Here is a 14,178-nt window from a genome sequence, read left to right as displayed (position 1 = left end):
AGTAGCCCAGATCCTAACTTTGCTCGTTGTTTTAAGCAGGTGTAAGTGGATATTCCAGGAGTGGTGCAGCTGGCCAAACCACTTTGTTTGAAACAAAATGGAATTTATTTGCAAGATTATTGAATTCAACACAAACAAAAGAGAACAGAATATAGAATAACTTTCACCCATCCAAAAAACTGAACAGACTATCCCAACTTAACGACTACAAATTCCTGCAACAATCCCCATGAGCACCCCTTGGCACAAAAAGTAAAATCAAACACAGAATCTTACAGAAGAAGTGTCAGAGAGAGAGAGATGGCAGAGACATTCAGCATGGAACACCTTCTTCCATGTAGCTGTTTCTTTGACCAGCAGCCTCAAACTAACTGACCTGCTTGCTCTGAACAGCCAGACTGCTAAAATGCAAACCTTGGGAGAAAGTGAGGATTGCAGATGCTGGAGATCAGAGACGAAAAGTGTGATACTGGGAAAGCACAGTGAGTCGGGCAGCATCTTCCTGATAAAGGGCTTATGCCCAAAACATTGACTCTCCTGTTCCTCGGATGCTGCCTGCCCTGTGCTTTTCCAGCACCACACTTTTAAAACCCAAACCAGAGTAAAGCTGTGTTGGGAAAACTGGCCACTCCCCTCTCATTGTACAAGTTTTTTTTAAACTTAAAAGCTTCCCCAAATAGATCAAACCAGACATTTCAGAGCCTGTGTCTTTTGAACAAGAGGGCAGCCAAAATTTCTGGGAAATGTGCAGATGTGTACAGTTGAGGCCATGCTTTTATTAAACAGGGTAGCGGTTCTGGGGGAGTATGGCCTGTAGTTATCTTATTTGTTTTATTTTCTGCATTTTTTCCATCACCTTTTCCCAACCTGTGGTGATACGTTCTGAAGATTTTCAACGACAGTACAAGATGATCCCTCTTTTCAGTATAAAATGCAGTTTAAAACAGCAAGTGATTGATGGATCTGAAGAGTTGATCAGTTTTTTGAATCCTATCTATATGTAAAGTTAGCTGAATGTGGAAGACTCCGGGAAAACAATAAAGCACATTAACAAAATAAAATTCAGTTGTTCCTGAACAAAAAGGAAGTACAAGCAGCAATAAGAATGAAGTAAGTAACAGATGCACAAAAATGAACTGAATCCCAAAGGGAGTAGTGTTGACAGAAGTTAATGAAAGAAGTAAAGTAACCAATGTAATCAAATACATAAGAATAGTGGCAATGCAGAGAAGAGTTTCTGCTGAAACCTGTTGATTTTTGTCCCTTAAACTAGATGTCTCTGGGAGAGAGTCTTCTAAATCCTTCCAGCTTAATAATGTCTTACCTATAACTTTAGCGACAGAGTAATTGTTTGATCCTTAGTTATGATTCGCACTCAGTGAAAAAATTTACTTTTGCAATGGGGTAGAAAAACCCTCATTTTCTGGTGTTTTAATGGGCATCTGTCATTTAGGTTGCATAAACATTTGTGCATTTGGACACCTAATCTCGCAGCAAGGTATTAGCGTAAGGAAGTTCTAAAGAGCAAAGCAAATAAGCCAGCAACTTGATGGTCTTTATATTTCAGTTGCTTATGTGCAAATGTGGAAATAATTGTCCATTCCTTTTTATAACAAAGAGCATTCTTATTCCTGTTGCAAAATATTAGCCAAAATGTTTTTATCATTTTGTCTCCACTTGGTGGAATTTGCTCAGTCACATGGCATTTATCTTGTTTTCCTTTAAAATGAAAGTAAGAAATTGGTTGAGAGTTTATAGCACATTCATAAAAGAACCTCAGAAGTTGATTTATACAAAGTTAAATTTCAAACCAGTTAAAAGTCAAAAATTTGGCTTTTAGTGAGGAAGTATTCAAGAGGTTATGGGATGACTACAGTATTTTCTGGTAATTCCCACTATAATTGAGTAGTATAAAGGGAAACATATTTTCATATTTGTAATTGTTTGATCTTTAATTATGATTCCCACTCAGTGAAAAATTCTACTTTTGCAATGGGGTGGAATATTTGTAATGAGAAGATCTGATTGTTCGAAAGCAAAATTAAAATGTTGGATGTATGATTAAAAATACCCAAAGGGCACATTTTAAGTAGAGAACTGGATTGTGTGTTGGATGATATTTTAGGAATTCTTAATTTCTGAATCAAGGTGGCTGATATGTTTTCTTCATTTGGATCTTTATTTTACCATACCATGTGATTGTGTGGCTGAGTGAAAAGGGCTTAATGCAGGTGGATTTCACTGAAAAGCAGCTCAGAAACAACAACAAACAGATCTAAAAATGAGATCCATTTCTTGTGCAGCAAAATGGGTCCAAACTTCCACAACCATAGCTATACTGAAGCTTTGTGTGTCTTGTCACATTTCATGTTGACATTTACTTTATTCACTTATGGGGTGTGGGTATCACAGGTAAAGTCAGCATTTATTGCCCAACCCTAAATGCTGTTGAGCTGAATTGCTTGCAAGACCACCTCGAGAGTAGGTAAGAGTCAACCATACTGCTCTGGGTCTGGAGTTACCTAGAGACCAGACCAAGCAAGGATGGCAGATTTTCTTCCCTAAAAGAAATGAAGATGCTAAAAGCCATTAGATGTGATTGCATGGACATTGTTAGGCTAGCTTTTTGATTCCAGAAATTAGGATTTCACCATCTGCTTTGATGGGATTCAAAGGTAAATCCCCAGAGCATTAGTCTGGGGTTCTGAGCTACAAGTCCAGTGTAATTACCATTGTGCCACTGCTGCCCCCCCAAAGAAATGTTGGTAATTAAACAACAGAAGAAGGTTCCACAAATTTTCCCATCTGAATTATGGCAGCAGAGCCCAAGATGCTGTGTCTAAAAGACAAGCCTGAAATATTGGAGACGGTCTACAGTGAGAAGAGTTAAGTTAGCAATCCATTTCAACCTCTTCCTGCAGCTTCCACTATCACAAATGCCAGTCTTCAGCTAATTTGTTTCACTTCATGTGATGCCAATAGGAATCACAGGATAGGGAGGCTTTAATTTTTGGCTGGGGTCATACCTAGCCCAAAGCAATGTAATTGCAGTCTTTCAGGGTTAATCATCTCCTCTTCAGATATCATTGCAGGATTTCCTTTCGATGTTGATCTAGGACACTAATCTTGAGCTGCTGCATAAATTTGCCTTCAATCTGATGTAAGGTCAAATGTAGAGATGTTTGTTGATGATTATAATGTTCGTACCAATCGCAGCAACTCCTCAGATAGTGAAGTAGTCTTTACCTGCATGCAGCAGATCTGAACAACATTGTGCTGATAAGTGGTAACTAACATTAATGCCACATGTGCCAGATGATAACCTACTCTTAAAAAGAAAATCAAATTCCCTCTGTAATATGCTATAACATCGCTATCACTGAATCTTCCATTGTCGGAGATCACCACTGAGGAAAATTTGATTGGACCAGCCAAGTCAATAATGTGCTGACAAGAACAAACCAGAGGCTGGTAATTCTGCAGCATGCTACTTATCTGCTAACTCTCCAAAAGTTGGCCCAAATACAAAGCTAAAGTGAGTAGTGGAACTGAAAACTGTGTCTGGAGCAGTGCAGCAACTGTCAACATTGTGAAGCTCAAAACCACCTGAGATAAAACAACCCACTTAATTGGCCCACCATCCGTTAGCTTAAACATTTACTCTTCCATCACTGACGCATTGTAGCTTGTGTATGCTGCACACAAGATATTATGTAGCAACTTGCCAAGAATTCTTTGACAACAGCTATCAAACTTGTGAACAGTATTGTCTTGGGGAAGAAGGGCAGTAGCCATTTTGGAACACTGCCACCCATAAACTTCTCTTCAAGGCACATGCCATCACTTTGACTGGTGTTACTACTCTTTTATCATAACAGAAAAGATAGGAATGTGGCGTTGAGCATCATCGGATCAGCAATGATTTCAAATTAAATGGTGGATCAGACTTGAGAGGCTGAATGGCCAAATTCATTTCTGTCTCTTGTCTTTGGTATTCCACCTGATCCTGCTCTTGTCTCTGCTTCCTTAAGTACAAGGCACAGACTTAAAAGGATATGATATCAACCTGTATTTTAGGAATCCACTGGCAGATTGGACTGAACTAAATAAAACTTGATTGTTCTGTTCTCATTTGCCAGAACTGCTCTCTGTTTTACTTGCTATGCAGAGATAAACCCCAGCTTCTTTTCTGTTTGAACCATGCTGAAGAATCGTATCAAACTGTTAATTCTTTCCTCTCCATAGGTCCTACTAGACTTATTGCGTTTCTCAAGCACTTTGTTTTTATTTCAGACTTCCAGCATCTACTGTAATTTACTTCTGTCTTAATTTTAAAATTCTCTTTCTTGTTTCCAAGTTCCTCCTTGATCTTGCCCCTAATCTCCCATATGCCTACTTTTTGAGGTATCCGCACTTAGTTAATTATTACCTTTTTGAGTAGCCCCAATTTTATTGTTCTTATTTGTTTATTGGATGTGGATGTTCCATGAGGGAATTCGGGAGTTGGCTGCACTTTTTTGGATCTGGAGTCAGTTAAAAAGTTGAGACCTTGTAAGTGTAACAAATTTCCATTCTCAAAAGCAATTCGTGAACCAGATTGACATAAAGCTATTAACAGAAGTTTCATGGTCATTGTATTTGAGGTTAGCTTTGAATTGCAGGTTTTAAATTTCAAATAGTGCCTTGGTGGATTAGTACCCAAACCCCTACAGCCAATGCATTACTAGGCCAGTGACATTACCACTGTAGCACAATCAGTGACCATGTTTTCACTTGCTTCAGCCCTAAGTTCTGGGGTTCTCTTTCTACACATTTGTTCCTTTAAGACATTTCTTTATAGCTACCACTTTTGGCTATATTTATGGCCATCTATTTTATTATTAGCTAATGTGGCTCACTGTCTTGGTTCTATAATGTTCGTCTGGAGCTTTGTGTTTAAAAAATGCGATATAACTAAACTTGTTTCTTTAAATTCTATATAGCATGTCCACAACTAATAACATATCATGAGTGATAAGGAATCTAGTTTGTCATTTTGTCTGCTAGTTTATGAAGTGATAGCTAATGTTACTGCTCCATAGGCCTGAAAAAGTATATCTGAGTACTATTAGTCCATAGCATGGACAGCAAAGTTACCAATGAGTGGGGTTATGATAATCACAAAATACATTAGTTCCATTGTCAGAACTGCGTGGGGATGTTGTAATTGAATTTTTTTTTGTTGCTGGATTATAATAGCTGCTCGTCAGATGCAACACATTGGATTCCATGATTTTGTTTTACTTCAACAATGATGTTTGTTACATAGATGCATCTTCTGTTATAGTTGTACTGGTTTTGTAGGGTAACTGTTCAGTTCAGAACTTTGACAAATTAGACTAATATATTTATTTTTAGTGTCAATGAGGATTTGTTGGGAAGTCTTGTACAAGGATTGAGCAGTGCAGTTTTCACACCTTTGCAGAAATAAATACTGTTGAAAAGTTTGTTTTTTTAAAATTGCAACTCCCTTTATCCAAGAAGTCTCAATAGTCAGACCAAGATTTGAGAGATCCGATGTCTACAACCAGAAATGTTTCTGAGGTTCTTCACAAGCCAGACTTTTCAGTTGAGTTTAAAAGTTTGTTCATGTTTTAGATTTTTCAATACTTGACTTATTTATCCCATCATGTCCATAGAGAAATCAATTATTGCAGTTGGCATGTCAAGTTACTGTGATTTTATATCCAGATGGAATATACAATCATGAGTATCGTACTGAGGAACAAGAATGTTATATTCAAACCTGCTGTACACCATGATTATATAGAAAAAAAGAGGGTGAATATACTTGTCCATCAAGCTATACACAAGTCTTCATTGTATGCATTTGACCCAACAACATCCAGCTGGTTTGAATTTAATGTTCTTCTTCAGTACAACACTCATGATTGTACCTGGCCTCCTTTAGTACAGTCATAGCGATTTACAGCAAGGAAATAGACCCTTTGACCCAACTTGTCCATGTCGACCAGATATCCCAACCTAATCTAGTTCCGTTTGCCAGCCTATATCCCTCTAAAACACTTCCTATTCATATACCCATCCAGTTGCCTTTTAAATGTTGCAATTGTAGCAGCCTCCACCACTTCCTCCGGCAGCTCATTCCATACAAGCACTGCCCTCTGCATGAATAAGTTCCCCCATAGGTCTCTTTTGTATCTTTCCCCTCTCACCCTAAACCTATGCCCTCTAGCTCTGGACTCCCCATTCCAGGGAAGAGCCTTTGTATTTTTATCCTATCCATGCTGCTCATGATTTTATAAACCTCTATAAGGTCACCCCTCAGCCTCCGACGCTCCAGGGAAAACAGCCCCAGCCTGTTCAGCCTCTCCGTATAGCTCAAATCCTCCAACCCTGGCAACGTCTTCTCTGAACCCTTTCAAGTTTCACAATATCCTTCCGATAGGAAGGAGACCAGGATTGCATGCAATATTCCAAAAGTGGCCCAAATCCTGTACAGCTGCAACATGACCTCCCAACTCCTGTACTCAATACAGGAAAGCATACCAAACACCATCTTCACTGTCCTATCTACCAGTGACTCCACTTTCAAGGAGCTGTGAACCCTCACCAAGGTCTCTTTCTTCTGCAACACTCCCTAGGACCTTACCATTAAGTGTACAAGTCCTGCTCTTATTTGCTTTCCCAAGACGCAGCACCTCTCATTCATTTATCTAAATTAAACTCCATCTGCCACTCCTCAGCCCATTGGCCCATCTGATTAAGATCCCATTGTGTTTGGAGACAACCTTCTTCGCTGTCCACTACACCTCCAATTTTGGTGTCACCTGCAAACTTTCTAACTATGCCTCTTGTGTTCGCATACAAATCATTTTTGTAAATGATGAAACATAGTGGACCCAGCACCAATCCTTGTGGTACTCCACTGGTCACAGGCCTCCAGTCTGAAAAGCAACCATCCACCATCACCCTCTGTCTTCTACCTTTTTGAGCCAGTTCTGTATCCAAATGGCTAGTTCTTCCTGTATTCCATGAGATCTAACCTTGCTAACCAGTCTTCTATGGGGAACCTTGTCGAACGCCTTACTGAATTCCAGGTAGATCCTGTTGCAGCACAACTATGAGCAGGTGTAATGTGTGCAAGAATAAAATGAAGGATGTGCACTGCTATCTCCATCCCTTAAAATCAGGCCATAAAAAGTGTTCATAACATTAATTTGCTTTTTGATTCTGTGATTAAAAGTTGGAGGTAACTTAATATATGAGAAATTAAACAAAATATTCTCATTCACAGATGTAGAAATGTTGGTATATTTTGGCACGTGTAAAATTTACTGAATACCCAGTCCATTCATGCCTTAACCTATCAAAACTATTAACACAACCAGAATTAGTCCAGTGTTTCAGTATGAACTCTGTTTTATATGCCTTGGCATTCTGTGTATAGAAATATATAGAAACTAGGCCAAATGAGAACATGAGCCCATGAAAAGTTATCTCATGGTGAAAGGTCAAAAACGTTTTGTAGAGAGACATTATATATTGGATTAACATGGATTATAGGCTGAAATGAACTATGCATTAATTTGAGAAGGACCATGAACAATATCTATGAACAATGAATTTCAGATTTGATATAATTTGGTTAACTAATGCTATTGCATTTTTTTTTAGTATTTTAGTAATCCATTTATAAATGTAAGAATGTACTTCCAAACTACTTTGCAATGCAACTTAAGTTACATGATCTGAGGCATCATCAAGGACAAAACTGCACAAAAGTAGCATGGTGACTTTCCATGTTGTTAGAATGTTTTGTGTGAAGACTATCACACTTCCTATTCAAATACAGTTCAACACTTGATGTTGACTGGTGTAGACTACCTGGTGTTGGTTTTCCAATTTTAGAATTTGCTCACAAAAGAAGGAAGTGTTTTTGTATAGCTATTTGTATATCCCCAAGCTTGAGGAATTTAGCAGAATTCATTTGAGGGCAAAGGAGTAGATGGGTAAGAAAGGATTAATTGTGAGGGGATAAAGCCGATTGCTGAAGGTTTGACATTGTGCATTTTGCCATACATTGCTTGAAGGTGTCACATTCCTGTAGCCTTGGGTTTTGTTCAGCTCTGTTTTATGTTTTCGTGAAATTTGGACTTGATGGTCAGAACTTCTACGTGGCATGATATGGCTAGCTTGCAGTGTAATGACTTTTTAAACTGATATGAAAGGTTGCAGAAACTTGTTTTGTGCTGGATATAATTTGCACTTGAAATTCTTCTGTTTCTGTGGTAATTTGGCTGATTTAGGTGCATAGAGCTGTGTAGTCCAGATAACCACAGCAGAAACTCCAAAGGTGTTGAATTTAAACGCAAATAAATAAATGAAATTGAACTAATGAGCTGATGTGGAGGAAAGTATTGGTGCAGGCATGTTGCCTGACTGCTGTTTTGCTGTTGCAACATGCTGACTTAATCTGAAGTCCTTGAACTTCTCATATTTTCAAAAAAACATTGTCAATGTTACTGTTCTGTATGTTTAGCAACCCAATGAACTATTATAATAACTTTCTCTGCTTTTGGCGGTTTTCGGCTAACATAATCACACCAACAATTCCAACTTGACATTAATGTTAATTTCTATAGTTGTTGCCTAGACGTGATCGTGCTCAACTAGTTGCTCTTGAAGGCACTAATGTGCTCTTACTGCTTTGTTGAAACCCTTCAGAGACATGCCACTGCCTCACTTTAAATGTTTGCCACTGTTTGCGTCAGTGCTCCTTAAATATCCGAACTATAAAATGATCCTTTCACAGTTATGCATTAGAGATTTTATATGGCAGTTTATATGCAGTGAGTGGAAATTTTTGGATTTAGCACAAATCATAAAAACATGTAATGTTGACAACCCTGCCTTCTCCAAACGCGAACTGCTGTATTTTGTTTTTCCCCAAGAATCTTGTTCCTCTGGAGTCAGAACAATTCTGTGGTGCTGATTTTTGTTGTCATTTCAGTTTAAAAATGTAGATTTTGATGTTGTAATATATCTCTCGACTAGTCATAATAACTGAGCTGCTTATTCCTGTTTCTCTCTGACCCGAATGTTGAGCCGCTGCCAGATTCCTAGGTATTCTGCTAAAATGTCAGGCTACACATGATGGCTTCCACCAAAGATTCTCCATTTCCATCATTTTGGTTTTTGGCACCATCACCTTTCTGTCCTGATCAAGCCTTGCTGCAACAATGTTTTGCATGTTTAAATACAATGTGATCAGACTTAGCTGTTTGTCTCCTGTGATCTGGCATTGTCCTGTCACAGTCCACATAAATAATGGCCACCTGATCAAGAGATTGAGCAGTGTCTTTGCACTTGTATCCCTGCTGGTAGTTATCGTTTTGAAGGATTGGCAAATGGAGCTGTCTGCACTTACAACAGCTTGATGAAGCATCAAATAGATTTGCCATCCATTTTTTGGTCTTGTGACTATGATGGTTATTACAATGCAGGCTTTGTCCTGTTCTTGTTTTCAGTGGTGAAGACTCAAAAATACAATTTACAAGGATGATATTTAAATTTTAAAGCTGTACAGCCTAAATCCGTACAAGAAACAGAGCTAAATAAAAAAAACTTTGTTTCTGTGCTGAATAACTCACCCTGAATAACACGCAAAATGGTATAACTGTTCCTTAACTGCTTCTGTTGAGTTTGTCTTTATCAAATCGAGCTTTAATTTTAAATTGTGACAATATGAAAATCATGAGAAATGGATGAATTTAAATTTTCTAATTTATGCCATTTGTTTGTAGATGGAGAATGTTTAATTATATTACTAATCTGAACCTAAACCACACTGAAGTCAACTATTCTTCAAAGTGATCAGTGCGTTTTTGGTAACTGGTCTAACTGAAAGTGGCCTGAAGGACGAAGATGTTTTGCATTGCTGCTGAGTTGCTCGGAATAAAACTAACATCTAATTGGAGTTTATACAAAGGTGTGACAGTTGAACATAGAAATATGGAGAGTTTACAGCAGTGAAAGAATCATTTGACCCGTGGTATCGGTGCTGGGCATGTTTTATGGAAGCTTTTACAGTGCTACTTTTCTTGTAAATTTGTTGGAAGCACAGCAATATTGAAGTCCTTGTATCACCTATCTGAGAATACTAATTCTGAATTATTTTTCTCTTCAACAGAAGAAATAAAAGCTGAAATAGAAAAACAAAGGTAGGAAAAACTGTTTCTATTACTTCTGAAAGTTTGAATATTTTAACTTTGGTATGACCCAGATTTTGCAGCAGTATGTAGCAGTCTTCTCTCTGAAAAATATACAAAACATTTGTGAAATAACTCCTTCAAAGGCCAGTATCCCATCACCAAATTACCTTTTACTTAGACATGTGTATTACATGACACTGATGCAGCCAACTCTAAGTTGGCTCCTACACTGACCAGAACCCCTGACATTCCTGTTTATATTTTTTTAAAACAAAAAAAATCCAAAAAGTCCACCTGAAGCAAGGGGGAGAGAAAAAAGAAAACACTTGCCACCCGCCCACCACCCACCACCACCCCTAGGTAGGTAACCCAACAGCAGTTAATAACGCACTGACTCTGTGGTCTAGACAGCACAGAGGTCAGTGTCCTCCCTAACACAAAATGGAGAGTCCTTCACCACTGATCCAGCTCTAAGAATGCACAGAATGTCTGATACTTCTGTTCTTTTTTTTCTTTTTTCTTTCCCCACACTTCCGCCAAAAAGCAGTAGTGCTTATTTTTACACTCCTGTTTATATCAGTCAGCTCGGACTCTGTGGGGCTGTTAATCTGATTGATTCATTCAATCAGGGAATTGTATTCCATGAGGTCCACCCAGATCTTGGTCCAATCACTACAATTACCTTTTGTATAATTTCATTTGGGACAGACAGAATATTTGAAATACATACTAAAATATGTTACATTTTGTCCAGTTGAAGATGCAATAAAGTCTGTGGTAAGGTATATTTAAATTTCAACAGATCTATGTAAATAAGAAGAACATGATGAATCCTTTGCATGTGTTGTAAGAAAGTTTTTGGGTTTTGTTTGTTTCTAATAATGTTAGTTCCCAGTTAATTGATTTCCAAGCTATTGTTTTACTATTTTGCAGAGTTGTTGGAAAACTGATCTGATTGCAAATATTCTTTGAAAATGTCGATGTTATTCAACCATTTCTTTCAACTGCTCCCCTTTCTGTAGGGCTGGAGATAAAAATGTCTCATCAATGCCAAAGGCAAACTTCATTGAAGCTGATAAATACTTTCTTCCATTTGAGTTGGCCTGCCAATCAAAGTCCCCTCGAATCATCAGTACATCTTTAGACTGCTTGCAGGTGTGTAAAATTGCATATCAAAGCATACTGCTTAGTGTTGCAAAAAAATACTGACCAGCTGATCTACTCTTGGTCGACCTGAGCATCTTTATTCCTTCCCTTTCTTCTGGCCATTATTTATTTGAACTTATCGATATTCTTTCACAAAAAAAGGCACCAATTGTATGCTGCTTTATAATGTAAGATGTGCAATTAGTACACTATTGTCTGGCAATGATTAGTTAAATCAGCCTCCTGTAGATTATATTGGATTAGTTCAGTTTTGTTTGTCTTCCCTTTGTAAGACCTGAAATTGCATTTGGGATTCAATCTATTATGCGAACAGTCGGAATACGTTTCAATAGTTTGATAATCTATCAAAAATGTTATTTAAATTGAATTCAGCAGTGGGTTAATATCAGGAAGAGGATTTTTAAAAAAGTGTATCTTTTCAACCCTGAATACAATCATTTGAATAAGTTTATTCCATCAAAGTTGTCGGTGATCTTTTGAAAAGTATTTGAAGCATATAGAAAGTGGAAAATATTTCTCAATGTCTATGCAACTGAAACAGTTGCATAGACATTATGTACAGCTGTTGTGGGGAAATGAATGCTATTTCAATGTGCAAGTGTTAAGTATTTTTACTGAAGGATTGTAAAAAGTTTTAGTAGTCTGAAATACAAATCCATAAGTAGTCTTAATGGCAATGAGTTTTTAATGTTTAATAATAGTTCTCTAAAATTTCAAATAAATTAATCAATTTTATACTGGAAGAAAGTTTTGACTAATTCAATATGTTGAGATAATTTATTTTGAAATGGAGTACTTCCATGAAAAATGTAATCAGCTGTAAATGTTGCCTACCATGTTGACTGTATATGTGAAATCCAAGTTAACTAATGTCTTTGAGAAACTGAATACTGTGGATGTTTCAATGTTATGTTTTCGAATACAGTATTGACTCATAGCATCATCTTGTTACACTGAGAAGCTATCTGCATCAAATGCTCTGTGTAAGAAAGCTGTATTTTCAACAATTTGGTCCACAAATCTAATCCCACCAAGTCTGCCTTGCTCTCCTTCAAGACCTTTTATTCGACCTCATAGGTCAGATCAAACATGTGTTCACTCGGAATACCTCAATATTTTTGCTTAATACTAATTTAATTTATTACTTCTGCATGAAGTGTTTTGAGATGTTATTCACTGTTATTACATCTCCCTGATTGTCTCTGTTGCTCTCTGTCTTGTGACGTCATGCTGTCTTTCACCTTTTTTAAAGCACTAACTTAGTCATTTGTATGATGTGAAAGATACCTGGAACACAATAGGTGGTCTCGCCAGAGCTAAAGTTCAAGTTATTGCAGATATGCAAGAGAGGGAGCAGAACTTGAAAATGACTGACTGAGGCTGATCCACAGATCGGGAACTAAATGACAATAACACAAGTGTAACAGCACATGAAAATAACATCAGTCATCTAGCCATATAATGTTTGTTTGGAAACAGTTTGTAGTTACATTTGAAATCAGCAAATATGACCTCTTATGTCTGATTTGACATGAGGGGGTTTGGGTGTGACAGTTGTACAGTTACTGAAGCGACTCTGGGAGTAACTTGGAACACACTGCCTGAAAGGATCCTATGTTTAGAAGTATTTTCATGTCTACTTGGAAGACCATCGCCTGCAGTGCTTGGGGTCGTGTGCATAAAAGTGGGATTAGGCTTGGAAGCCTGTTGTCTTCTGATTTGGAAATTATGGTCTTCATTTACTATGAATTCAGTTATATGCTCATACTGAATCTTCATGGAATTACATAGTTTTATTAGTAGCTTTCCTTTCTGTTACCTGGACCGTGCCCTTTCCTCCTCCTCCTGTATTTTAGAGTATCCCTAGTGGTTTACGCAACACTTGGTGATTGGTAACTCATGACTTTTCACAAGTTTTATTTTCCTGTTTTAGGATCTAGTTCCTCGTCTGTAAATGTAATTTTCTTTGGTATATGCATCACTGACAACACTGATTAAAAGTTTCTTTAGATTATTAAACTGGGATTCAAACAAAGATGCATCAATATTTCTGCTGAAAATAATGAGGGAAAGTTGAAATTCAAGTACTTAGAGATCTGTAAGACAGTAAACAGAATCCAAAAATGACCGAGGCCAATCATTAAATCAGGAGCTATGTGACAGTAATATACATGGATCTGCGCGTGAAAATGACATCGGTTTTGGATGCAATTTCGTTTCCCACTGTGTTGACACATGATGAAACATGATTCACCAACTATGTTCACTAAAATGTGAACTTCTGTCTTTCATAGAAACTGATAGCATATGGGCATATCACAGGTAATGCCCCAGAAAGTTCAACTGGAAAGAGACTGATCGATAGAATTATTGAAACCATTTGTGGATGTTTTCAAGGAACTCAGACAGATGAAGGTGTTCAGCTTCAGATAATTAAGGTGTGTCTGATATTTCAACCGATTAACTCCTCATTGGCTGACACAGTGCAATTCTCAGTTGACAATGTTGTTAATACCTAGTAATTTCAAAAAATGTCGAGCTGAAATGTTCTTAACAAGGGCCACAGACCTCATGGTATTTTTAAAATGCTGTTTGTAAGTGAATGGAAAGGGTTAAATTGGGACACAGAACCTTCAACTCTTTTGATTAGTAATGCAATAAATCTGAGCATTGCTCTAGTTTTGCATCATTAGATGCCTGAGTATATTCTGGAAATGTGAAGTTTCAAGTTACTGTTTGTGATAAGGACCAGTATATTTCCAAACTCTTAACAGTTTGAAATAGAGAACAGATATTT

General features: G+C 37.5%; 1 protein-coding gene across 3 annotated transcripts in view; it reads left to right on the top strand.

Annotated features, from left to right (window-relative positions):
* Positions 1-14,178, top strand: part of LOC122560111 (brefeldin A-inhibited guanine nucleotide-exchange protein 2-like) — a 102,548-nt gene that overhangs the window by 4,706 nt on the left and 83,664 nt on the right. For 2 of the 3 annotated variants that reach the window (XM_043710359.2, XM_087994898.1), the window contains exons 2-4: positions 10,193-10,223; positions 11,237-11,369; positions 13,676-13,819. In XM_043710359.2, the coding sequence (XP_043566294.2) occupies positions 10,193-10,223; positions 11,237-11,369; positions 13,676-13,819 (308 nt within the window). The remainder of the gene's footprint in view (positions 1-10,192; positions 10,224-11,236; positions 11,370-13,675; positions 13,820-14,178) is intronic. The other variant, XM_087994897.1, reaches the window with a different exon arrangement.

The sequence above is a fragment of the Chiloscyllium plagiosum genome, unplaced genomic scaffold (genome assembly GCF_037043375.1).
Source record: "Chiloscyllium plagiosum isolate Xiang-an unplaced genomic scaffold, Cpla_swu_hap1 HiC_scaffold_15, whole genome shotgun sequence".
NCBI lineage: Eukaryota > Metazoa > Chordata > Chondrichthyes > Orectolobiformes > Hemiscylliidae > Chiloscyllium > Chiloscyllium plagiosum.
The sequence above is the reverse complement of the archived record's forward strand: the minus strand, read 5'-3'. Positions and strand labels throughout refer to the sequence as shown.